The sequence below is a fragment of the Amborella trichopoda genome, chromosome 7 (assembly GCF_054954075.1).
Source record: "Amborella trichopoda isolate Santa Cruz 75 chromosome 7, AtrichopodaSantaCruz75HAP2 v2.0, whole genome shotgun sequence".
NCBI lineage: Eukaryota > Viridiplantae > Streptophyta > Magnoliopsida > Amborellales > Amborellaceae > Amborella > Amborella trichopoda.
Genome location: NC_142342.1, coordinates 6,882,087 through 6,909,165, shown reverse-complemented (window position 1 = coordinate 6,909,165; position 27,079 = coordinate 6,882,087). Strand labels below are relative to the sequence as shown.

Sequence of the window (27,079 nt, the reverse complement as noted above, 5' to 3'; positions counted from 1 at the left end):
AATCATTGCCCAAATTATATATACCCACCCCCTGACCAAACTTTCTGGACACACTACCCCCTAATAGTTTTGATATCGCACTATTAACCTCAATACTATTTATCCTTACATTAATCCCTTTATAGAAGAAAATAAATTTTTTAAGACAAAAATACCCTTATGTATTTAAGATAGTTTCTCTCTTTAAAAATTTTAAATTTTAGAGTCTCAAAATTTCTAAAAAGAGAAACTACTTCAAATTTCAAAGTGTAAAACTATCTTGAATTCAAATTTTTATAGAGTGAAACTATCACAAATTGTTTTAGAGATTAATACATAATTTTAAGGTATCTCAAAATTTTCATGTTCTAAAGAAAAACTCTCTAAAAATTTGAGAGCAGAGAGAGAGAGAGCTAAGGGATGGGAAAGAATATGGGTTTATGCATAGGGAGCATTTTCATCCTAAAAAAATTGTTTTCTTATTTAATGATTCGATGCAAAAAAAAAATATATATAGAATTAGAGGTAGTGGTGTGATTTAAAAAATAGGGGGGTGGGTATGTCTACAAAGTATGATCCATGGGGTACCTATAATTTTCTCATAAATACACAACCCAGAGAGGGGAAATTCTGGATAAAACCCAAGCTCATGAAGAAATGCGTCATCCTATTGGTACACAATACCAAGCTAGAAAACCATTTTATTCCTTAATAAATTCATACAAATAACTGATATAAATCAAGGATGTGAGCCTATTTGGATGAAAAGTAAAGGAATATTGGCTGAAGATATTATATAAAATGAAATATAATAACAAAATGATTTTTAAGAGTCAGATTTCTTCGTCTCGTGTAGAGTTTCCGTAGCATCAGGAAAGCTTTGGAGTACCTAGTCAATGAAAACAAAGAGAAATCACATAACTAAACCATGAATGCCCCTAAAAATAATGGTAATGGCTAGGAATCAGTGTTATCAAGATCAGATCAGTCATTAAAAAGGTTAAGGCATGGTCCAAATTGATCAGTGCGCTGGTCAGACCAATTTCTAAAAAACTATAAACAAAAGCTATAACAAAGAAAAAGATTTGGACAAAACTAGCCTGAATCGGCAGACAGGTTTTGACCAATTTTGACCACTTGCGAGTTCATTATGGAATGTTTGATCCAACCAAACAAGGCACTACACCAGATATTCTCCAATTCGATGCCCATTTAGTGCTCCCCCAAGTTTGGGACCCCCCCCACTGTCGGTTGGACCAACATTCGCCTATTCTTGATTCAAACCAGCCAGTCTAATCCGGACTTAATTGCGCGGATAGGAATTCACGGCTGGCTTTCATAGGTTCACCTGATAGAGGTACCAAGAAGCATAAGCATCGGTAGCAGCATACTTGACTTGGGTGGTTGATAGTTCATCAGCTTCCCAGTTACCCATCCTAATATTATTGGGTTTCTCCAACTGTCCAAAACAAAAGCAATAACGAAATTTGGTTAGCGCATGACAACTTGCAACGCCATCCTAGACTCAATCCTTACCAAAGGTAGGGGCTCTGTTCCCGCTGACTGACCCCAAAAAAAACCAATGTACCCATTTAGAAACATATTTATTCTCTCTTAACCCAACTTCTAAATCAATATTCCATTAAATTTTCGTATAACCAGGATCCGAGCTCTCAGGTACTGACTATACAAAATCTTCACATGGCAAAAAATCACAAACATAAGCTCAGAGAGCATGAAATTTAAACAAAAAGTAAGGAACATTAGGATCTTCAAATACATGATAGGTGCCTCAAAAGCTACACGAGCCAAAACACCTTCAGCCAATCACCAAGTAAACTGAACTTCCAAAAATAATATGAAGACAAACGGTTCATGTTAATGTTGGCTATCATATTGTCTAGTGGGCAAGCTTTCTATGCTTCCCCTACTGCATCAAACTTACATACTTTCCCGCCCATTCTGAATGGACGACTAAGATGGCCCCAATCACAATGTCACGTCTCTACACTATTTTATTTTTAATTTTTAAATATTTTGACACCATATTTTGGGCATCTACTCCTCTCTTAAACTCGTACTTGTAAAAAATATAAAAAAAATATTCCCAATAAAATAAAATGACCAAAATACCCTTGAAAGTTTCAAGGGGTATTTTGGTCATTACATTTTATCAAAAAACTATTTTTAATATTTTTTTTAGGTGCGCCCCATTGAGAAGGTGTCACGTAACAAATTTCATATTCATACAATTTGCAGAAAAAAAACTAAAAATAAAATACTCTGAAGCCGGATCTAAATCAAATGGTCAATGGCTCACTTGATCTAAATTGGATAGCTGATGTTTGGGGGGGGCCTGGCTTCAATGCTATCGGGGAAATATAGAAACCTTTCCCTTGTCTAGTTGGGGCAGAGAAGTTCTGAATAATACCAGAGTTGTTGCTTGTTTATTAAACGTTATCAATCAACATATTTTTGCAAGATGGAAAACTTTTAACAGGTGTACACCTGGCTTGAGTGAGAATTTCATGATTGTCCCAGAATGTTTAATAGATATAGCTATCCGGAAAAATAAAAAAGTATAGACATCACTCAATGTCTTCCGATATAATTAAGTTCCAACCTTATTAGTCCAAACTCCGGCAGCAACTCAACTAAAAGCCTTTTAACCCAAATTTAACTAGGGTGATCAGTCGGAATCTCCATATTCAACAACATAATACAATCTAAGAAACATTATTTGCCTAGGAAATGATCTTCCATTCAAAATCAAAACAACTAAACAAAGAAATCTAATTTGAAACAACACATAGCCAAATTTCTTAAATGACATTTTCTTGATAAAGCAATAAGTTGAACGATCAGAGGCGTATAGAAAAGATCGATAATATTTCACCAGCATTGTCAGCAGTGCTTAGTTGCACAAAGCAGGAGCAGAAGCAGGGAAAGGAGTTGAATAATGCTAGCTCAGGATTGCCAACTGAATTACCATACTTTACATAGATATGCACATATATACATGCATACCAACATACATCATCATCATCCAAGCCTTAACAATTATTTGGGCCCGGCTCATACCAACATACACGCACTTCAAAATATCTATGGACTTTGACAGACAAATAAGACAAGCATTTAAGGATGAAGTATTCTAACAAAAAACAGCAGCAAAAAAGTATCCACAGATAATATCAAACAAACCTGTTTGCTTGTAAGCATTTCAGCTAGAGAGGAAAGGCTCCATTTCTTTGCATATTCCCCAAGTTTGCGATTTGCAAGACCTGATAAATCTTCTAATACCCTGATGTGAACATTGTAATCATAAAGTATCTTTTTAGCATCATTTGCTATGCAAACTCCAACCTGCAAAAGAGAAAGCGAACACTTTAGCAATGTAACACCATTAACCCAAATTGAGACTAAATTCTATACAAAATACACAATCTCAAAGATGGAAAAAAATTTGACTCAAAAGAAGTTGGAGCAAACCTTAACTAATGTATCATCTTCCAAAAGTGATTGTAAAAGTGGAGGAATACCAGAGTGGAATATATGCATCACGAAACAGTAAGCAGAATCGACACATATCTGCATCACTGCAGCTTTTCTGGGAACCTCCCCTGCAAGGTCCCAATTTTGCACTTGCAATTCAAGACTTTACTAGGGCAGCACCAAATAATACTAATAATCTAAGTTCAATACTAGAAGCTAATGTTTGAAACACTATATTTTACTCAACTCAAGATCTAAACTGAACTGCTTTACTACGATTCGGTCCACTTTATGATTCTAGCACCACTGCTAAATCAACTATCACAATGAGAATCTCACTAGCCTGAGACAGTGACACTAAATATATATCCTCCCTACCTAATACTACTAAAACCAAATAGATCAGAATGTGCAAAAGCAACAAAAAGTTCGACTTTCATGGGTCCCATTTGGTCAAAAACTAATATATGCAGTTGAGCTGCCTCAAATTTCCAAATGCAATGATGAACTAAGCATAGCAAGTAAGGTCAGTCATATAGACGTCAAAAAGACGAAAACAAATTTAATGCATCCAGACTGCATCTTCAACAAATTAGAACTAACCTCGCTTGAAGATGGGTCTCCATTCAATGTCGAATCCCATTGAAATGCAATCTGTACTCTGTTTCTTTGCCTCAATAATCTTCAATAGTTGCACTGTAGCACTCTCAACTTCCGCTAATGTTCTGCTATATACAATACAACCTCCAAAATTCATCACTGGATACCTGACCTGTGGACTAACTACAATAATTCAATCATATTATCAGTTATTTGAATCTATCTGCATAAAGTCAAGGCTACTATTCAATATATATATACAAGGTTCAAAGACGCAGATGCGGCCGCCTAGGCAGTTTGGGGTCTGGGCCGCTTAGGCGGGCGCCTAGACACAAAGGCAGCTCAGATGATTCTTGTTTTTTTCAACCTAAGTTGCACTTCAAGACATTTATCAAAGCGATTTACAATTGACAAAAGGAGTGCAATAAATTAATATAGCTACTCATGGTTACTGTTACATGCAAAAAAGTCAATCCTACCAGTTTTTAGTTTACCAATAAATTAATATAGCTACTCAACTATAAATAAAATCATATGGTTGGTGGGAAAAACCACGGAACTCAATGGACGGTTCTTGGATTTTACAGGGTCAGAACTGATACCCTTCATTAATGAGTCCATAACTCTCAATTCCCTTAGTATCGCTCACTAAAATTTTACAGGTAGATCCTACTCTCAAAGACACACAATATCACTGAAGTATGTAATAGAAAAATACATTATTATCTTCTTCATATCACTGCTCCAAAATAGCTCAGAATACCCATTCTGTAGAGTGCCTTTTTCGGTGTTTGAATATTCCAGTAATTTTTAACCGTGAGTGTATTACTTGACCACAAAGGTCATCGACTTTCTTATATCTCATTCTCAAGCTTGATCTAGACTTAGTAAAGAAAAAAGATAACTAATGGCATCAAGTAAAGAAAGACTATTGTGATCTTGTCGAGGAATATATTTAGTTTATTTTTCTTCTTTTCACCCCTTTTCTTTTCTTTTCTTTTTCTTTTGGCAAAGATCACTTACAAGTAGTATTATTACAATAACTCTTGCTTCAAAAAAAATTAAAGCTAACAAATCCAACATCTTAAAAGCCTTGATGTCATTAAACCAATTTTTTTTAAACAAAGAAAATATTTACAATTCTTATGCTTGGGAATATAAAGACAATATAATTAAATATGACAAGAAAGAAAAGATAGTGTCGGAGTTACCTCAACCTGGCTTATTACACCCTACACACAGTCACCACCATCTGATGGCGCGGGATCAATGATCAATCTTCAATCTCAACGGGGAAAGCAAGTTTAGGTCAAGTCACACCAATAGCGCATGAACCCCTTTGATCACAAACTCAAACCCTAAGTGAATTCCTTTAGCAACCTAGCTTGAGAGATATGGATTTTTTTTTTGCTATACCCTAAAACCCTTAACCATAAATCCATAGTTGAGAGATGGGAGAGAGAAGAACCCATAGCCTAAACCCTTAGCACTTTTCTACAATGTAGGAGAGAGAGATAAAAAATGAGAGAGTGGGACATGCCCCCCTTTGGGCTTTCATGAGAGAAACTTTCTTAAGATAAATATAAAAAGATAAAGTGTAGAGATTTTGGGTAGAGACTATCCCTTTTTATAAGTTTTAAACAATATTAGGGTTTGTTAGGATTTTCCTTGGCATGCCTCTTTTTGTGATATTGAATATGAACCATTGATCTTGAGTGACTTGTAGGGTAAGAGATTTGAGCCATCTATTTTATAGATGAGCCATCAACATTATGGAAGATGCTAGAACCTTTATCCCCCATCTTTCCTTTGACCATTATCCCATCAATATAAATCAAATAAAATAATATTAATCGTAATAGTGTGTTTTATCCAAAAATATGGACAAGCTTTATCAAGCCTTTTAAAAGATTCACTCAAATCTTCTTTAATCACTTATCCCATAAAAGATAGGAAACCCCCTAAAAGTGGTGCGTGCCACCCATGGGAATAGGAAGCCCCAATAATTGGGGCGTGTCGCCCATGTGGTGGCTTTTGTTGCCCCCACCAATTTAGAGCATGGTGGGCCCATGTGCACAATGGGCCCCAATGCTATTTTTATATATTTAAAAATTAATAAATGATTTTAGAATTAACTTGAATATTTAAAACATTAAAAATTAATATCACTATTTTTATAAATCCAAATTTTAAAAATATAATATCCAGAGATCTAGAAAAATTCAAATAATAATTTTAAAATCATATCATCATAAAGTTAAAACAATTAAATTCATTAGATGGGATAAGGATCTATATGGTCTGAGAATAAATAATCTGGGACACTCCACCTTCAACTGTGGACTACGTGCCACACTTGCTTTATCAAACCGACTCAGTGTTTCTCATGACCCACAATCCATGCAGGGGCTCATTAGTGGGTCACCAAATTCTGGCCGATGAGTGAAGGGGTCACAATTCCAGTATGTGGATTTCAGATTATCCCCTAGAGACGAGCCAAGGTCATCTAAACCTGATGCAACCACAGCTTCTATGGCACATAGGGGTATCTCTCGTACATGCATAAGCTTCACCCTGAAAAATGGTTTACTTTCCCGAAACGGTTTATCAATCGTGTGATGGTACATGGATAAGGCTTTGATCCCGTCTCTGAAGGCCACCATCCATACAAGGGTCACAAAGTCCCTCGGCTTACTCATTCAAGCATACTCTGACCTCATCAAGAGATGAGACATTAAAATCCTTATCGGTTAATTCTCTATGCCCAGGTAACATAGGTTTTTCCCAACCGACTGGCTTAGACAGTCAAACACAATCCAATATCAACAAACATTGTTTGCTTAATATAGTCCACGAGAAACCATACTCCCACTGAGTTCATTTTCCACTATATCATTTCATTTTACAAGCACTCATAAGGCCTTTAATAACCACACTCACCCAACACACCCGCCTCCATGTTTTTCAACCTTGTTTTCCTCAAAATAAGCATTGTCCAGTACTCTAGTCTTACTCAAATTTTTGAAGGTACATACCTATTATATCCATATTTATACAAAGCCATATCATAGAGATTCCCAAACATATTAATGCAAAACGAAACCCGCAATATTCAAAACTCACCCCCCACCCCTCCCACTCACACAACCCACCCACTACCAAAAAAATAAATAAATAAGAAATTAAACAACCAAGAGAATCATAGCAACTTAACCCTATAAAATTCATGGGGTTATAACCAAAAAACGGAAGAAGAATCCAATTCCTGTTTGGGTCAATTTGATGGTACCCGCATAATGCCTAGTACCTTTCAATCCACAAAGTGCAGGACCTTGAACCAATGTTACAAGTACTACTATATCATTCCCTAACCAAACTTTTGAAAAATCATATGAAAGAAAAAAAATTAAAGAGCAGAAATAGAAAATAAATGTTTTTACCAGCTTTAAAAGGTCTAAGTGTGCATGGAGAAGAACCCCAAGAAGGAGGAAGCGTTCTCTTTCGTTTTAAAGAAGCAGCTTCTGCAATTTCACATGCCTCTTCTATAGCTTGGAGCTCCTCTTCACTAATTGTGTCCCAATCAAATGCAGAACCAGCGCTCAGAGCCTCTGCTTCCATTACAGACTGAAAGCCTAGTTTTCAAAAACCCTAGCTAGGTTTCCAATCCTCTAAATGGAAGCAAATGCAAGACTAAATTTTCGTAAAAAGAACATCCAATTCTTCAAAATGAAGAAGAAAAACAGAGATTCACAATGGGAACAAAGAAAACACAAACTTTTTGAATAAGGAAGAAAATGTATTTTCCAAATGGATGAAGAAAATCACAAACCTACATTTTTTTTTGGGTAAATAAATGAGCAACAGAAGATTCAACACTAAAATCACAAAAAAAAAAGGAGCGAAGATACTGGGAATGGAAGAGAAAATCCCTAATGCTGCAGAAAAAAGAAGACAAATCCTAATAATTTTGCAAACGAAAAAGAATCCCTAGCTTCGGAAGTGGTCTTAGATAACCCTAATTTTGTGGAAATGGATAAAGAACCCCTGATTCTGGAACAATAGAAACCCTAACTTTGAAGTTTGAACTCGAAAAAGGGCGGGGCGGCAAATTTTTCATTGCAACTTTAAAAACCCATAAGGTAGATGTTTTGATACGGCTGCTCACCTCAAAAACTTGCAGTATCACTTCGGACAAAATATGTGTATGCGGAAGGAACAAAGACCGTTCATAACCGTACCTTCTAAGAATGAACGGTACAGATGCAGCTATATGCATAACTAATTTGTGTCCCTTGTAGCATCACCCATCTATCTTAAAGATGGCTTTGGAGTTGTGGTCTTCTAAAAGGTTTATATAAAGGTGAGGCTCTAAATAACCAAGACGTACCTTAAAAATTCACTTCAAGAGGATGTTTTGATGCTCGAGTATCCTCAAATCGATCATCTAGACATAGGGACAAGAGAAAAAATAAATTTGAAGTGTTGGAAATTGTGCATCTTGCAATGCATTTTTTGGACTGTTAATGTTCAAGATTTTAAGTAGTTCATAGATCAACTCGATGTACAGTTTTTTTAAAGCTTTAATTTTTGTAATTAGAGATGAAAATAAACTTTTGAGGCCATTACAAAGATTTTCGGATCTGAACATCCTTTGATACTATTTGAATGCGCATCTTACTTTGCTTGTTTAGGGCCTCAGCCATTACACTAATGCTTCCCTTCTATACAAGCACAAAATTAATGGTTTAAAATTTTCCTTTGAAAATTATCAGTTCTAATTTTAAAATTTATTTTTTCTTTACGCATTCATGATCTTTATACATACCTAAAACAATAGGTCCAAAATCCATCTCAAAATGGATCATGAAGGGGGAACACATATCTATATAGGAGTCCTAGCACTCATAAAAACCATGTCCACATGCCGAACAAGTTGGATAGGATTTTAAAAAGAAGTAATATGTCCAGCCCACTGCTTAAACAGTGATATGTCCACATTGTCATGCTGTTATCATATGGATCAAACTGCATTTTTCCTTGTCACAGTGGCATGAACCATTGGAGACCCTCATAACTTAACCGACATAGGAAATTAATCATTATCCATACCCATCTTCAAGCTCGTTGATATGTGACTTGGTGAGATTTTTGGGAAGGAACCTTGATGCATTGAACACTCGATGCCTCTGTTTTATTTTGGCAGGTTATTGCCTTATTTTGTAGTTTATTTTCTCATAGCATCAATATGTTCTTGTGATTTTTAGAACCCGAGTACATGCATTGGAGAGATCATTCATTCCATACAAAGGAAGTTAATGATAAACAAAAAATCAAGTACCTAAAAGGTAAACCATGAAAGAAAAACTGCTGTTTTGGCTCTTCAGTTGGACCGTGTTGCTCTTCCATATGAACGAAAAAGATCCCAGAATTCCAATTTACAGATATAATCATTGCGCCGCAATTCTTAAATTAACACCCCCTAACCCTCCTTCAATTCTTTTTTTGGGTATGTTAGTGGTGGGATTGAAGCTGCGACGTCGTACTGCAATTGTCAACACAGTAACCATTCATGCCCAGTGTCAAGTCCTTCAAAATGAACTCCGCAATGTGTTGTATCTTGTACCAATCTTCACACACCCCATCATCTTCCCCACATATCCATCAAGTTACTCGAATTTGTAGATTTGGTAGGTTCAGGAGCATTGGAAATGGGTCTTCTTCTAAATCACATTCCGATAAAATTATTACGCTTGAGTTTTGGAGGCAACTGAACCTGTTAGGTAATTTGGCTAAAAGCACTCTTAATTGCATTTTCTCTAGGAACTTTGGAGGAGATTCCAGCGATTGCGAGTGCAGAAATTCTGATGCATCAAACTCATTTCTAAAAGAACTCGGGCGTAAGGAACAGAGGCAATTCAGTTTGCTAATGGAATTGAACAAATATACATACCACCAGTTAATCACTTCAACTATTTCCAATTTATTGAATTGGGGCAACTTGCCCAATACTTGTTGTGTCCAGTCACCAGATTGTACACTAGTTAGTGTTTCGAGGTTCGTCAAACCCACCTCTTCGAAGGCCTCCGAAATGGTTGCATTTGAAAGAAGCAGAAGCCTCAATCTTCGCATCATCCACACGCCGGTTGGCATCTTCCAGTTCATTTAAGGAACGATCGCTTAAATCCAGGGTTTCCAGATTTCCAAAACTTGATAGAGAACTGAGAAGCCCCATCTCGATGTTACACTGCTTACAAACGACAAATGAAGGCAAAGCATCTCCATAATGCTCTTCCTTAACTATGAGTCTTAGGCGCTGGTACCTTAGATGATTGAAGTCCCTCAAATCTTGGGGTATGTGTCTCAATGCGACGCGATTAAGATCCAACACCCTTAGCAGGTTTTACATGAAAGTTTTGTTCAGCATGTTCTACGACGCGATTAAGATCCAACACCCTTAGTAGGTTTAACATGAAAAAATTTTGTTCATCATGTTCTATTGGATACCGGAACAGATTCTTGAGCATTTCAATGTCATGGAACACAATATGGGTCATTGCAATGAATTGTTAATCTGTGTGTCCATTTTGGTGATATGTTTTCTATGTTGTCACATATTCCACAAAACTTCTCCTCAATAACCATTGCAAGTTAGAGATGATGCAGAAGATCATGGACACGAAATGATTTGATCCGCTCTCACATTTCCAAGCTGTGGCCTGAGTTGTTTCTTTTTTGGCCAGAGTTGTTTCTTTTTTGGCCAAGTTTCAGGTCAGGACTCTTCAAGTTCTGACAGAAATCTTTTTGATAAAAAATCGGGTGGAAGTTGGAGATCTGACCATGCTTGTGTCCCTTTTTTTCAAAAAGTTTCCTCCAAAATACCCTTGAATCGGACTGCTAAGTTCTAACCCGGCTTTTTCTATTTTTGGACAGGTTTTTGGGATCAGAATTTGGAGTTTTGACATATTTTTTAAAAAATTTGGCTTGGAAATTTGATATCTGACCTGGTCATTAAAATAAAATAAATGTTTTTAAGATTGGATTGAAACTTCATTCTGGCATAGATTTTTATAAAACCAATTATGAAAAACCGAGTTAAAAGTCAGAAGATATGGTCAGAAGTTGGAGATCCGGCCTGGTCATACAAAAGAAAAACCGAGTCCAACATATTTTTTTACGAAAAGTTCATGACAGATCATGAATTTCCAACCCAAAACTAGGCCAAGAAACAAAAATATTTGGGTCGGAAATTGGAGTACCAATGAAGGGGTACTTATCGTAAAAAAAAAATTATAATTTTTTTTTTTATAGAAAAGCAACACAAGCATAAACTTTAATATATAGAGGATATTTTTAAATATTGCAAAAAAAAAGATGGTTATAAAAATTTCCTAAAAAATATTTATTATAGAGAATTCATACGAAAACCGATTCATCAAATATGTTGACTAAGCTCATTGGGGATAATAAATTCGCTTGATGTAAAACTTCCTTCAAGCTTAATGTTATTTAATGATTCTAACTGATAGGGAACAAATTATTTAAGTAAAGTTATATGTATTAAAAGGTCATTTGGATAATTTGGATAGTGTTCATTATTTCTTTGGGAATGGGAAAAAACCGATGTTTAGGAAGTTGGAAGGAATTTCTATAAGGAAAATATATAATGAGATCATTTACTTTTGGTACAAGGTGGTCACTATCAATCTTGACCGTAGGATGTAAAATTGGGTGGCTGCATGTATTTCATTAATCAAGCTCAAAGTTCAAAAGAATTGAACTTAGTGACACATCCAAGCTATCAGATTTCACATTGTAGGGTCATAAACAATTGTGACATCCTTGGACTAAAGGTAAATTGTCTCATTGTATACAATCTCATTTCTATAATTGATGGGATATTCTTACAATCCAAAGATATGGGATCGAGGTTTCTTTATGAAAATAGTGAGTTTATGTCCTAGAAAAACATATGAAAAAAAAAAATTATGAGAAAAAAGGATGAGTTTTCTTTTGCCTTTTGAGTGAGTATTTTAGATAGAAAAATAGAATAAAATTGCTTTAAGACCTTTTTTTTTTTTTTTTAGACCTGCGAGGAAAAACTCTCAATGTTTGTATTCTTTACGCTATCACGGTGTTTTTTGAATTAGTGGAAGATAAAAATTTTAACCCCAAAATCTTTGAGGTGACACCTATCAATTTTTCAAACAGTTCTTTTTCTCATTTATTTTAACTAAATTTGATTTCTATCTTCTACTTTTGATAAGACCAACAAGTGATACAGCAACGCAGCTAATTCAAGGGATAGGCCCATTTCCTATCCCCAACTAAAAAGGACTAATTCATTTCCTAAAGTTAATTCAGCCCTAATAACAATATGGCTCGCTTATATGCCTATTTTTCCAAGTTAGCACACTACAAAAGTTTATTCAGCCCTAATAACAATATGGCTCGTTTATATGCCTATTTTTCTATGTTAGGACACTACAAAAGTTTATACTATAAAGCATTCAATTTTAGTACAAAGAGCCCATAATCACCTTAGCCATTAGATGTAAAATCCGACAGATTGAAGTGTGACAATTTCGAAAATAAATTTATTTTGGGCTTTCATAATTTTACATCTAACAATCAATAATAATTATAATCTCCTTATACTATAAATAAATGGTCTTATTATCTATATTTTCATAAGTTACCATGGACATACACTTAACAATTTTAAATGTACAACTAAAATGCCCCTATGTTTTTTTGGGAAATTGTTGTATGCGTTGTGGGACGCACTCCTACATTTGCGTCCCACCCCCTAGGCCCAGTATCCATCTTAAAAATTGATGCAAATGCATAGTCCCTCCAAAAAAAAGTTAAAACTAATGGTCTAATCTCTTAATAAATTCATTATTTTTATTTTAAAAAAATTATTTTTCTTCATAACAGGATCCCCATGTTGGAAATTATATATTGCTAAAAAAAATGGGAAAGGTTTCTATACTTGCCTTATGACATAGAAAATCTATGCTTCCCCTACCATCCAGCCGTCCAATTTTGATCAAGAGAACCACTCATCGTTTGATTTTAAATCCAACTTCTCAAAGTATTTTATTTTTAACTATTTTTATACAAATTGTGTAAATATAAAATTTGGTTTGTGCCATATCCTCATTGGGGCACACTTATAAAAAATATTAAAAATAATTTTTTGATAAAATAAAATAATCAAAATACCCTTAAACCTTTCAAGGGTATTTTGGTCATTTTATAACATTGGAAATTTTCTTTTTATATTTTTCGCTAGTGCAAGGTTAATAGAGGATTGGACATACAAAATTTTGTGTTAAAATAGTTTGTAGACAAAAATTAAAAATAAAATAGTGTCCAGACATGACATTGAGATTGGGGCAATCTTAACCCTCCGTTCAAAATGGAGGGTTGGATAAAGAGAAGTATATAAGGTTTATGTTGTAGGAGAAGCATAAAAAGCTTGCCCCTAAAAAATTAGGTCCAAAATCCATCTCAAATGTAGATTTTAAAATGGTACTCCTTTCTATTTATGAATTCAAGTACTCATGGTCCATCTCAAAAGTAGATTTTAAAATGGTACTCCTTTCTATTTATGAATTCGAGGACTCATGGAAATCATGTCATTTTTCCAATGAAAGCGCACCTAAAATGTTGCTGCCTAGGTGAAAACTTAGGAATCCCCGGATTTTAACCGAGTGCCGCTTTATATTAAGGGATTGTATATTATAAGATCATTTATCTTTGTTACAAGGTCAAGATCATTCTTAGCGGTTAGATGGCTGGGCACATATCATAAAATTCAATATTTTTTTTATTTTTGGACTACATCAAATCAATGTCACTCTTACAACCAACCGATTTGAAATCTAACAAGAGTGATTTTGGTTATTTTAAAGATAGTTTTTGGTTTGCTGTATGATACACCTATTCAGTCTCCATGAAAAAGATTTAAAAATAGGAGACCCTGGAAAGCACCATAAACTGTTGGTTTTATCCAAGTTTGAGATGGAAGGTGATTTAGCTGACATCTACATCTCCAAGTTAGACACAGATCCTATGGTTGTGAAGCTTTTCCTACATAGAAACAAGAAGGCAATTTCTCCATGACTAACATTTCTTAAAGAGGAAGATGAGACAAAAACTTACAATTTATAACACCCCACATTAACCACTACAAAAATAAGAACTCAACTCTCAAGGCAGGCTTGTTCAGCTCTGAGCGACCTGAAAAACAAAACAGAAAATATTAAATTACCACCAACACTCCAATAAGGAAAAAATAAAGGCACTTACTTAGCTAGAGAGAGAGAGAGAGAGAGAGAGAGAGAGAGAGAGAGAGAAACTGACAGATTTATTATTATTTTGCCTGCTCAAGATGCCTGCTTATTTTGCTTCATCATATCGACAAATTCCTTGAAAACTGCAAAAGGGGCCAAATAGGTAGGTTACAACATGAACTTACTGTAAATCAAACAAAGTAATACTCTCTAAATTGACAAAATGAACTCTTTTACCACCCATACATAAAACATCGATGCTGTCAAAAGTAGACACATGTATGTACACAAGGACTACGAATGGAATCAGTTCTCGCATCTACACGTACAACATACATATGGCTCATATAAATATGAAATTGCATGAGGAGCATATTAAATTACAATCTCATGACATGAACAGGTACCAATAAACAAATTATACCATTAGAAAAGGGACCTATTTTTTATGCCCATCTCTTTAGTAACCAAACCAGTCCTCATCTATGAGACGAGTTCGTTCTACATGATGCGTCCAAAATATATGCATCATATAGTTACTGGAAAGTGGGTTGAAAACTAGTACCCTTAAGAAAAATCTAAAATAATCATTAGTAAGTGGCAATACAAACATAAAAAGAAGAGGATGAAGGGCATTTTACCAGTGTCTGAATCATGAGGGCCAGGTGAAGCTTCTGGATGGTACTGGAGAGACATCATTTTTTGAGCAGGGAAGGCAAGGCCAGCACAGCTTCCATCATTCAGGTTGATGTGTGTGACTTCCACGCCTTCAGGAAGAGATGCAGGGTCAACTGCATAGTTGTGATTCTGGCAATGCAAGAATGAATATGAGAGAGAAAGAGAGAGCGCTTTTTTACCAACAAAGCTTAGAAGGAAGACCCAAAAGGTGTTTCAATGTGAGAGAATACATAGAAGAGAGAGAGAGAGAGAGAGAGAGAGAGAGAGAGAGTTTAGGATTTACGGACCAAAACAGCATAAAAATAGAACATAGAAACAGTTTGCACTCTGAATGATAAAAAAACATTAAAATGAGGGGAGAGAGAGAGAGTGAGATACTCATTTATTGACCGACGACGCTTCACAAGAAAACACAACCAATTTTCCATCTCAATAACAACGAAACAGGATTATTGATAAGGACCTGAATGAGGAATTTTACTTCCACAATTAAGATTGTAGTTATTACCTGAGAACTGATATCTACTCGCCCATTCCGTAGGTCACGGACTGGGTGATTTCCACCATGATGACCAAATTTCATTTTGAAAGTCTTTCCACCCAATGCTTGCCCAAGAAGTTGGTGGCCCATGCATATACCAAAAACTGGTACTTTCCCCAGGATCTCTTTCACTGTCTCCACAGCATATGGAACAGCAGATGGGTCTCCTGGACCATTGCTAAAGAGAACACCATCTGGATTCATTTTTAGGGTTTCGGAAGCTGGCCATTTGGAAGGAACAACTGTAATCTTACATCCATATGATGCCAGCCGCCTTAAAATATTGTGCTTGACTCCAAAATCATATGCAACAACCTTGATCGAAAACATGAGAAAGACTGTTAATAACATGGAACCTTGCTCAAGTACAATGTCAACTTCGGCATTAAGGACATTGGACTTTGGCAAGAACCAACATTGAAACTTTTGGATCTGAAGCCTTACTTACAGTTGAGAGTTCATCCAAGAAAATCAGTTAGAAAGAAAAACAGAAAATCAAGAAATTTCATACTTCGAAATCAAAATAGTGAAAAGGCATCCTCTTTCAATAGTTAAAAAATGGGATCAGTTAAAAAAATAAAAAAACTAAATCCCAAATGGGCTAATTTGCTCGCTGAAATTTGGAGTATACTGGCTGATACATAGATGCCAGCCTCTGTACTTTTGTTTCCTCAACGAAGGAAATTGAATTTACCATTGAAAAGAGAAAACGACGAAATTCAATATTAGGCCAAACTTCACCAAAACAATGTTACAAGGCCAAGTTCAACTGACATGGAAACTTTCTGGATGACCCCCAGTTGCCTTGAATTCCCAAGCTGCATCAGTTTTGTCTAACCAATTATATGGTGCATCACAACTCACACTGGATATCAAATCAACACCTATGTTCAGAAAAAGAAACGGTATCACATCAAAACTTGCATAGTAATTCAAATTCTAACATTCAACTCGCCACTGCTCTTAATTGAAAGAAAAACACAACTTCAACGCTTTGATTTTACTCGTAGTTGAAATAGCACTGCTATACACACTGAATATGTATCAATAACTTAAACATTAACACCAACTTACCCACAATGTCCCAGTTACGAGCCATTTCCAATAATTCTTCATCAGTTTTCAATACTTCAGTACTAAGCACCCCTATAAGGCTTCCGTCTTGCCTTAATCTGCAGGTGATTGCCCGTGTGTCCACATCATCTGTTCCACATAATCCAGTCCAACAACAATTTGACAGATACCCCAACATTTTGATTTGTATATTGATCACTAGAGATCAGTCATAACAACAGGACTTGAACCATTCCAAAATATAGAATAGCAACATTGAAGTACAAAAACATAAAACGGCATGCATTGCTTCAGGACAAGCAATGTATTGACCATAAAATTATCTTCTCATTACAATAACCACATTACTTACATATTCCCATTATATTCCTTTTAGCTAAGAAATTTTCAAGAGTCTCCGTAAATTGCCAGTTTGAAGTACTGCAAAATAAAATAGATAAGTTCATAAACATATAATGATAAAAGAAGTAGAAAAACAAGTACATAGAGCGCAAAACAATCCTTGAAAATAAACCAGTACTGCTGGGTCAGAATCGATTAGAACCCCACGAATTTTCCCAAAGAACAGGAACCACAGCAATGTGTCCAAATGCCAAAGTGAAGTAATCATCTAACCCTGGAGAAGCCACATAGGATGGTTACGCCAGCTCTCAAAAGCTTTTATAATAGAGGGTACCATCAACATATTCAGATTGTGCCAAAGGCGAGTTCATTTGGAGAGATTTTATACCCTTTAAAGTTTAAAAAAGATCCAGAAACCTACACAAGCGGTAATATAATAGACAAATTTAATATTTAATCCAGTAATTATTTTTAAATATTTTTTTATGGTTTAAAATGATGTATGACAATACAGTATTTGTTTAAGCATCCACTTCTTAAACTATTTTAACCATTTAAACTAACCAACGTCAAGCCAGAGAAAGCCGAGCAAGCTGATTTCACAGAGTGGTCAAAACTCATGACCCATCTGGTGTTTAAGGCATTCAAATGAGAAAAGAAATTCCATTTTTTCAAAAGTAACTGAAAACTCTTTTTCTTTTTCTGAATAAATTCACCAAAAAAAGAAGAAGATGGAAGCAGAAGCCAAATACCAGATACTCAGGCTTTTGATCACTAAACCTGCCAGGAAGCACTGTGCCGATTCTTCATCAACTGTTCAAAAGAAAACCAGAGATTGAAAGGAACTGATTTCTATTAAGAAAATGCTAATGTGTGTAAAAAAAAAAGGGAAAAGAAAATACATATGTAATTGGAGGACCAATAGTCCATACCAGGATTAACGCCAGTGTTGCCTATATGAGGATTGGTCATCAGAACAAACTGGCCAGCATAACTTGGGTCAGTGAGAATTTCCTGATATCTGCATGTGCAAGTTTATAAATCAAATATGGTTATAAAATAAAGCTCATAAATCGGATGCATAAAAATTACAACAGCAAGAAAATCACATATAAAAGGATTAAAAATAATATTACATCAAGATATCTTAAAGACAAGAGATAATTTTAGACTACTGACATCATAAAAAATCCTTTAAAAGAAGCTATTCATAGTATATTTCAAAAGCAAGCATATGTTTTGTTTTGGTTTGGGGTTCATCATGATAACATCAGACAAATGAAATAATTACAATGGAGGTCCCTTCCTCCCTCTCACGCATGTGAACACACTCATGAGCAGTGAGACAGAGTTGTCCATTAGAATTCCTAAGAGTTTTTATGAAGTAAAAGGTGATTCCTTACCCAGTAAGTGAAGTGTTAAAAACAACTTCACCAACTTGTGTTCCTGAAGCACCAAATGACTTTGCCCGCCATACAGATCCATCCTCGAGCACAAGCCGCGCATCGCTTGTCTTCCAAGGCCTCACCCCTAAAATAATATCATGATATTATTGAATCCATATCAAATGTAACAATTGAAACTATACTAGAGAAAGAAGGAACATCTAGAGCATGTTAATTATGTTAAAAGCTAACCTCATGCTTTTCCAACAAACACAATAAGCATTGGCTGTCTTGGAAAATCAAACCTTTCTGGATGTGAAACGGCTCTTGAACCAAATGAGACATGAACAAGTTCAAATCCTTGCTGATTTTCATACATACGAGTCTGACTTTCATAAACATAAGGATCTAAGTTTTGTTCATTCATGTAGGATTTATAGAATTAGAAATACATACGTGATCTAAATTGAAAGAATAGCCAAATAGTTTAACTAACAACTTGACCCATCACTGTGTCTAGAGCTGCAATAGATATTGGACACATAGGCTACCTCGACAACTTCAATGTCATGAACTCCGAAACAAAGACACCAAGGATGTGTTTTCTATTATTGCTGCCCCCTCTTTCAATGCCGCACATTGTGATATACAAAATCCTTGAACCCCGCCCACAAAATAAACTTGAACTTGACTCTTTTCTTACATATAATAAACCCAAGATTGATATTTAACACTAAAGTTATATAGATCATTGTTTCAAAAAGCGGGCCGCCCAGCGCCTGGGCATCCGCCTAGGCGGATATCCCTGGGTGCCCGCCTGAACCCGCCTAGGTGGCCGCCCAGGGCCTGCGCCCTACCCAGGAGCAAAAATGCAGGGTCTTTTTTAAATACTAAATGGGTAAAATTGTGGGTTTTAGCTTCATTTGAAACCTAAAACCCATTAGAGGCTATTTTTGAACGAGAAAACCAAATAAAAATTATTTTTCTAGTGGGCCGCCCAGGTTCTAGGCGCCCTCCTAGGCGTTGGGCGGCTTGGACCCCCTGACCGCCTAGGTGCTGCCTAGCGCTTTTTGAAACACTGATATAGATACGACCACCGTTCCAATCACCAAAAATCCACTCATGCCACAGTCAGAAGATCAGCCCCAATCTTCCCATGTGGAAGAGCAATATGAAACCTCCCCTGGGTTATAATTGTTGAACCTAGACCAAGCCCTTTTTCCCCAAGCTCACTTTGACTGTGTTAGCCGATAAAAATCTATTCGATGAGACCATTCGACAATCCAATTTTGGGATTTCAAGGACCAAATGCAACCCAATCCATCAATCAAAACTTAGACCATTATCAATGAGACTTTGGCAGTCCATATGCATCCCCAATCCAACAATCTCCTTAAAATTCAGCCAAATAGCTCTCAGATTGTTTTTCATTTGATAGTTAGGCAGACAATGAGGGAAGTAATTCCTTCACCATCATATCGGGACAAAATTCCCAGTTTCCCAACACTTATGGGACAGATTATAGACACCAATACATTACTTCGTTTGTTTTGCAGAAAATGACAACATTGAATTTTCAATTTTAATCACTCAACTTAGATTGTTAATTCAAAATTCAACACATCTGCATAATGTCAGGAGGAAAAAAAAAAAAAAAGGTATCAGCTTTACCCAGGGAAAGATGCATTCAAACTTTGACATGCATCCTTGATCAAGTTTCTATCTAGCTGCTGGAAGAACCAACCCAATTGCTGAAATAGATTTTGAACCATCTCTCTAGCACTTGCAGAAGCTCAATTCCCAAGTAAAAGAAACCATAATGTTCAAAGATTTTCAGATTGAAAAAAAAAAGAACCATGCACTCAAAATGAATCATGCACTCATCTAGTCGAGCTCTGACATGAATCCCAAAAGTGAGAACCTCATTTTGCTCAAAACTAAACCCAGATGACAAACTCACCCATATCACAATTTCGAATGCAAGAAATTTTAGTCGAAATAAAGCGATTATGAATTACCTGTAACACTCCCATCCGTAGATAAAGAAACAGAGCATCTGATACACAAGCCTCCTCGACCATTTCCCTTTATAGGCAAACCACCATTTAAAGCATTAGGCCCTAAAATTTCCATGAATTTCGAAGACATTTTTTCTCCTGAACTTCGGCAACTGAGACGGAACCCTAACGGATACTCCATTGTTTTCAAAGCCATTTTCCTCTTGGAGTGCTAAGCTAACAGGCAAACCCTAATTGTTAAATGGAAGTTAAGCAATCATCAGTAAACAGAATTTAACAAGAACAGGCACCCCACATTTGGGTATGTAAGGGCACGTTTAGTTAGTAAATATTTACACCGAAAAATATTTATGTAAACATTTTGTAAAAAAAATTTTGCTAACTTTCTCTCGCCATGTTTGTTAACATTTTTACAAGGAAAATGTTTGTATAGAGCCGAGGCTCTAGACAAACAACTTAGAGCCCACCTCAAAATCTCATATGAAGAAGTTGTTTTGAATCTCATATTGATCATCTTGACATTAAGATGCATAGACATGAGAAAAAATGGATTTCAAGTTTTGAAAATAGTGCACCTTGTAACGTATTTTTGGACCGCCAATTTTCAAGACTTTCAAGTTTTTATATATGTGCTCGATCTATCCTATTTTGAAGCTTTAAATTTTATAATTATAAATGAAAATATATTTTAAGGCTATCACAAAGATTTTCAATATTAAAACCATATTTCTCGATACTATTTGATGATAGGCTCTAATTTGATTGTTTAGAGCCTCGGCTCTATACAAACTACACCCTCTTTAAAAGGCAATGTGCAATGAATTACACATGTTTGGTATTTTAATATATCTTGTAAATATATTAAATCTATATATACATTATTTAAATACTATAATTAAAAATATATATAATTATATTTATGTAAATACTATTGAAATTTTAAATATTAAATATTATTGTCATATTAAACATATTATATTCTAAATATCTATTACAAGTATTTATTTACATTTGATACAAGGTGGTCACAATCAATCTTGACCATTGGATGTGAAATTGTGTGGGTGTATTTATTTCATTGACCAAGTTCAAACTTCAAAAACAAATTTTTCGAACTTTGTGACACACCCTAGCTGTCAAATTTTACATCTAATGGTTGGAATTAGTTGTGACCACTTCGTATTAAAAATAAATGATCTCATTCTATACTTTTCCTCTAAATATTATTAAAATATTATATATTAGATATTATTTAAATAGTATTTATATATTAAATATGCATGGTTTCCACGAGTCCATGTAGAAATGAGTCACCTCTTAAAAATCTATTTTTGAGATGGATTTTTTGACTTAATTTTTAAGGACATTTAGTCTCTAACATGGAGATCATGAATATGAAAAATAAATAAATTTTAAAAATTAAAAATAATAATTCTATTAAAAAAATTTTAGATGGACCACCTACTTGCATCCATCTTTAAGATGGGTGCTTTATACCTCGAGGACCACAAATGTAGAAATGCAGTCACTGCCACATGAAACAATTCTTTAATATTAACTTTTATATTATAAATATCTATTACAAAAATAAAATTTTTAATATATTATATTATATATTTTAAAATCAATCATCTTGACATATATATATATATATATATATATATATATATATATATATATATATATATATATATATATATATATATATATATATATATATATATATCTCATGTTTGGGAAATAATGCATCTTGTAATGCATTATCTGGGTTGTCAATTTTCAAGATTTTCAAGTTTTCATAGATATGTCGATCTATACTATTTTTAAAGCTTTAAATTTTATAACTAGAGTTGAAGATATATTTTTAGGCCATCACAAAAAATTTTGCTTTTAAAAAATCATATTTTGAAAGTACTTTAGAGGAGTGCTTTTATTTTAATTGATTAGGGCATCAACCTTATAGAAACAACACCCATATAAATGTAGAGTAATGATACCATGAGCCCCTCCCACAGCCATGTGAGTAGAACCTTAAAAGATCACCATTAAATTTTGACACATATCTCTAAAAAAGTTATCAATAAACCCATTCACCCAAGTCTCACACCCATATCATAACTTTTATAGAGATCAGTATCAAAATTTAAGGGTAATCCTTTGGGGTCTTACTGACATAGGTGTGGGAGGGTATCATAGCGTCATTACTCATAAACATATATGGATGTTTCTACGAGTCAGCTGACTCATATATATATATATATACACATACACGACCCCCCTCTAAAATTAACCTTAAAGATGGAGTTTTTATTAAAACTTATAGGGATGCATCATCTAAGTCAAGCTGATCATAAATCTTAAAAAATAAAATTGAACTTTAAAATGTGTTTTTTTTGGGGATATTTTTGCCACAGTCCAAATTTCATATTCAGTGGTTAAGGTTAATTGTGATCACCTTGTATCAAAGGTAAATGGTTTCTTTATATACTTTTCCATTATATATATATATATATATATATATATAGAGAGAGAGAGAGAGAGAGAGAAAAATTATATAAGATTGCAACCTTAAAATGTAGAACTATGGATGCACCTAAAAAATTCATCGGTAAAAGTTGATTTATTATTGAAAAACCCTCTAATTGATCATCTCGACATCAAGATATATGACTATATATAAAAATAAGTTTTGAGTCTCAGAAATGGTCCATCTTACTACAGATTATCTAGGCTGTCAATTTTCAATATTTTCATATGTTTATAGATCTTATTGATTTTAATCATTTTTGGAGTTTAAAATTTTATAATTAGATTTGAAAATAGATTTTGAGATATTTCACATAAAAAATTATATGTTGTGGTAAAATTTGAAGGTGCGCCTTAAATGGATTGTTTAAGGTTGCAACCTTATGGAAACCACACCCATATATAAAGGGTTATATTAAGGTACTCCCACTATAGAACATTTGTAATGAAAAAATTACGTAAATATCTGTTTTATTTTATGTTATTATGAAAATACTTAATACTTTACGTTTACTCATATCTCTGTTTTTTTAACGTCATAACGATATTTTTTTAAAAAAGATGAAACTGCCCATTTTCGATTTTTCAAAAACCGAAATTTTAAAAATTTCCGGTTTTTGAAAAACCAAAATTTTAATAATTTCAGTTTTTCAAAAACTGAATTTGTTTGCTTTTTGGATTTAAAAAAACCAAAACTTTTCAATTTCTTCCTTCTCTAAAACTGGTCCAATTTCATGTTCATTATATACAATATGATACCTACTTCTATTACTACTACTCAAATAGTGTATCAGTAAAAACATATGGGACCTCTTCAAGAGGTTTTGGTATCAAAATTCCTCTGAGACCATGATGAGACTTTTTTTTTAACATCCAAATTGAAAAAATTTAAATTGCATATGGCGGGACTTGAACCCTTATAACGTGAAAATATGGAGGCATGTATGATAAACGAAAGTCAATTCATGCTTAAGTTAAAACATATTGGCATACATAATAGTGATATAAAGTCGGTGCACGAGCCAAGGCCAATTAACTTGACCGAATCCACAAACAGTACAATTCGGTTTTCTCAAAAACCAGAATTTTTTAAATTTTGGTTTTGAAAACTGAAAATGGATAGTTTTGTTTTTTTTAATAAAATTGTCGTGAAGTTAAAAAAACGGACATATGAGTAATAACCTAAAGTTTTGGTATTTTTATAATAACAAAAAATAAAACAGATACTTATGTAATTTTTCCTTTTATAATTGTCCTCAACATTCTTTTTATAATTGTCGTAATATTTACCATTGTTTTTTGTAATACAATATTATATACCCTTGTTTTTACTCAGATTTAGACGCGCTACAACTCTTTTCATATTTCTTGCTCATTTCATCTCAACATCTATCTCTCTCAAGGATTAGTAGCTCCTGCACTCCTAAAGAGCATCTTAAATTCATCAATTGGAATTTAGAGATGCTCTCTCTCTCTTGAATTTATAGCTCATGCGTTCCTCGATAGGAATTTATAGCATGTAAAATTCATCACTTGGAATTAGAGCTTTCCACCCTTGGAATGAAATTTGTAGGGTCTAGAATTGATCCTATATAAGTGTGGATTTTGATGAAATTTGCTTTTAATATTTTGGCCAATCAATTACTGGCCATTTAACATTTTTTTTGACAATATTAATTTTTTTTATCAATGAACGGAATTTCGGCCGCTTTGCTGCCTAGGCGGCCTGGCTGAGAAACTGCTTGGGCGGGCGCCTAAGCGGTCAAGGTGCCCACCTAATGTCATCCCTTAAATTAAAATAAAATAAAAATTTCAAATCCACCAAAAGAAATAAGTCCTGGTATTGCCCTTCTCTCTGTCTCTCAATCTCTCTCGGGTCCACGTGCTTTCTCTATATATATATGAAGAAGAAGAAGATGGACTCCAAGAGTTCGATGCGCGGCCTCTCTATCTCACACACACACACAAAGATACATAAACCCATAGAAGAAGAAGTAGATGGCCCCCAATTGTTCGATGCAAGGTCATTCTCTCTCACCGACTCTCTCTCTCTCTCTCTCTCTTCATATCCTTCAAGTGTTTGAGACCTCTATCTCACAAATAGAGATCTGAAAGAAAAAATAAATAAAAAAAAGAGGATGATCTTTAAGAATTTCATGCGAGACCTAACGCACACACATACGTGCTCATGCACACACAAAAAAACAATATATGGCCCCATCCCAACCACTTCCCTTTGGGCTATTTGTGTGTCTGCCTTTTTTAAAATTGCTTTTTATCAATGAACGAAAATTCAGCAACCATGCCACCTAGGCGGCCTGGCCTAAGCGATGGAGTCTTGGGGGGAGGGGGGGGGGGGGGGTATAGACGATTTGGGTGCCCACCTAGTCCCATCCCTTAATTTTTTAAAAAAAAATAAAGAAATTCAAATCTATCCAAACAAAAATAAAGCCTAGTACTCTTGATGCAGGGAGAGAATAAAACTCTCTCGAGTCCATGTGTACTCTTGATGCAGGGAGAGAATAAAACTAAAAAATTAACACTAAAACAAATGAAGGTTGAAAGAAAATACCCTCTCTTAAAGGTCTGAGAGGGAATCCACCTTAAAATATTCTCTTCACGATACAAAATTTTATGATTTACAATGAAGGGAAAACCCTTTCAAATAAACTAAAAAAAGAAAAGATAAGCAAAACACATTCTTATTTTTTCTATCCTCCTATTTTCTCTCATCCCTAATTTTCCTCTCTTTAACTTTATGTTCTAAAATATTTGCTTCCCATGTTTTATCCAAAGCTTCCATCTAAAGCTTCCCATGTTTTATCCAAAGCTTCCATCTAAAGCTTCCCACGTTTTTTTATCCAAAACTAACCTATTATTGAAGAGATAAAACTCCTATTAGATTTAATCTTATCCTATTTACCTTCCAAACTAACAAACTCAATACAAGATAAACACAATATAAATTCATGCTCTAATTATCAAAAGAATAAAAATTAAAATAACCCTAATAATCCCCCTTTATTACATCATTGTCCTTTTCTTCCCCTCTTGGTCCTACAACCCGTTTTGGCCCAATCATGAACCATATCAACTCTCTACATATAAGAAAGAGAAAAGAAGAAAAAGATGGACTCCAAGTGTTTGATACGCAGCCTCTCTTTCTCACATACACGTGCAAAGATACACATGTACCTATACGCTCCCTCTTTACATGTAAGAAGAGAAAAAAGATACACATGTACCTATATGCTCCCTCTTTACATGTACGAAGAGAAAAAAAGAAAATGGCCTCCAAGTGTTCGATGTGAAGTCCCTCTATCTCTTTACATATCCTCCAAGTGTTCAAGACCTCTCTCTCACAAATACATATCCAAAAGAAAAAAAAGGAAAAAAAAAGGAGAGGATGGTCTTTAAAAATTTCACGTGAGACCTCACACACACATTCACAAAAACACCCACACAAAAACGACATATAGCCCCACCCCACACAAAACCAACAAATAGCCCCACCCTCAGGGCCGCATTTGTTCTTTTTTTTAGCATTGCTTTTTATTAATAAACAACGTTAGTACAATCGCTTACATTGCAAAAAGAAAAGAAAGAAAATCTATCATACAATTACAGCTCGCAAAACTCGCTAAGCCATCAGCCACCCCATTCACTTCCCTATAGACATGTGTGAAGGACACATTGTAGCAAAGTGTTAATAGCTTGACATCCTTATTCGTGAGGCATCTACACTACTGTAGTAAAGCTTCCTATGCGAACAATACACCAGAAGATTCATAAAGCCCCTCTCCTTTATGTTCTTCCAGCTATCAAACATAATTGAGAACCTTCTTCTCTTCAACATCCTGTTTATTTTCAGCCTATAAATTGCCTCACCTTTCTTATCTCATCATCTAAGTAGGCCCACTAAGGTCAGATATCATCGGGGCATACAACACTCGTTATTGGCTATGCTGTAGGGACACCAACATCATAAAATCACTTATTTGACCCGAGGGTCGGGCTAGGGCCAGCCTTCTTTTTTTTCTTGTTTTTTACTTTTACTTTTACTTCATTTGTTTTTGGCCCGGATCTGCCCTAGGAGGGCAGCCCTTCCCACCCTTGCCCCTTATAGCCTTCTTAGAATGTGCT

At 34.8% G+C, this 27,079-nt stretch overlaps 2 protein-coding genes across 12 annotated transcripts; both read right to left on the bottom strand.

Annotated features, from left to right (window-relative positions):
• Positions 1-649: 649 nt before the first annotated feature.
• LOC18444206 (3'-5' exonuclease) lies at positions 650-8,521 on the bottom strand. 9 transcript variants are annotated; one of them, XR_016058895.1, is made up of 6 exons: positions 7,515-8,521; positions 4,078-4,257; positions 3,472-3,602; positions 3,184-3,345; positions 1,080-1,438; positions 650-868 (listed from the first exon to the last, which is right to left on the bottom strand). XR_016058895.1 is itself a non-coding variant. In XM_006854382.4 (6 exons), exons 1-6 carry the CDS (start codon positions 7,690-7,692, stop codon positions 806-808), a joined length of 825 nt encoding a protein of 274 aa, XP_006854444.3. In that variant the 5' UTR covers positions 7,693-8,521; the 3' UTR covers positions 650-805. The 9 variants fall into 9 exon arrangements, 6 of the variants coding, with proteins under 6 accessions (XP_006854444.3, XP_088727356.1, XP_088727358.1 ...); XR_016058897.1 differs by having other exon boundaries at positions 4,078-4,253; positions 7,515-8,359; XR_016058896.1 differs by lacking the exon at positions 7,515-8,521 and adding an exon at positions 5,286-6,784.
• Positions 8,522-14,066: 5,545 nt separating this feature from the next.
• CARA (carbamoyl phosphate synthetase A) lies at positions 14,067-20,705 on the bottom strand. 3 transcript variants are annotated; one of them, XR_016058894.1, is made up of 12 exons: positions 20,411-20,705; positions 18,411-18,537; positions 17,940-18,028; positions 17,760-17,820; positions 17,018-17,085; positions 16,666-16,794; positions 16,366-16,475; positions 15,559-15,906; positions 15,014-15,179; positions 14,443-14,515; positions 14,288-14,319; positions 14,067-14,169 (listed from the first exon to the last, which is right to left on the bottom strand). XR_016058894.1 is itself a non-coding variant. In XM_006854384.4 (11 exons), exons 1-10 carry the CDS (start codon positions 20,604-20,606, stop codon positions 14,466-14,468), a joined length of 1,344 nt encoding a protein of 447 aa, XP_006854446.2. In that variant the 5' UTR covers positions 20,607-20,705; the 3' UTR covers positions 14,153-14,319; positions 14,443-14,465. The 3 variants fall into 3 exon arrangements, 2 of the variants coding, with proteins under 2 accessions (XP_006854446.2, XP_088727355.1); XM_006854384.4 differs by having other exon boundaries at positions 14,153-14,319; XM_088871229.1 differs by lacking the exons at positions 17,760-17,820; positions 17,940-18,028; positions 18,411-18,537; positions 20,411-20,705 and adding an exon at positions 17,186-17,208 and having other exon boundaries at positions 14,153-14,319.
• Positions 20,706-27,079: the final 6,374 nt, after the last annotated feature.

Bases quoted from the DNA above. Each gene is read 5' to 3' on its own strand.
- LOC18444206 (XM_006854382.4), bottom strand. From the start codon at position 7,692: ATGGAAGCAGAGGCTCTGAGCGCTGGTTCTGCATTTGATTGGGACACA. The intron at 4,258-7,514 runs GTAAAAACATTT...GAATTATTGTAG, and splicing joins ACTTAGACCTTTTAAAGCTG to TTAGTCCACAGGTCAGGTAT. The intron at 3,346-3,471 runs GTTTGCTCCAAC...TCTCTTTTGCAG, and splicing joins AAGATGATACATTAGTTAAG to GTTGGAGTTTGCATAGCAAA.
- CARA (XM_006854384.4), bottom strand. From the start codon at position 20,606: ATGGCTTTGAAAACAATGGAGTATCCGTTAGGGTTCCGTCTCAGTTGC. The intron at 18,029-18,410 runs GTAAGGAATCAC...TTGCACATGCAG, and splicing joins TTTAACACTTCACTTACTGG to ATATCAGGAAATTCTCACTG. The intron at 14,516-15,013 runs GTAAAATGCCCT...CCCCTTTTGCAG, and splicing joins CCCTCATGATTCAGACACTG to TTTTCAAGGAATTTGTCGAT.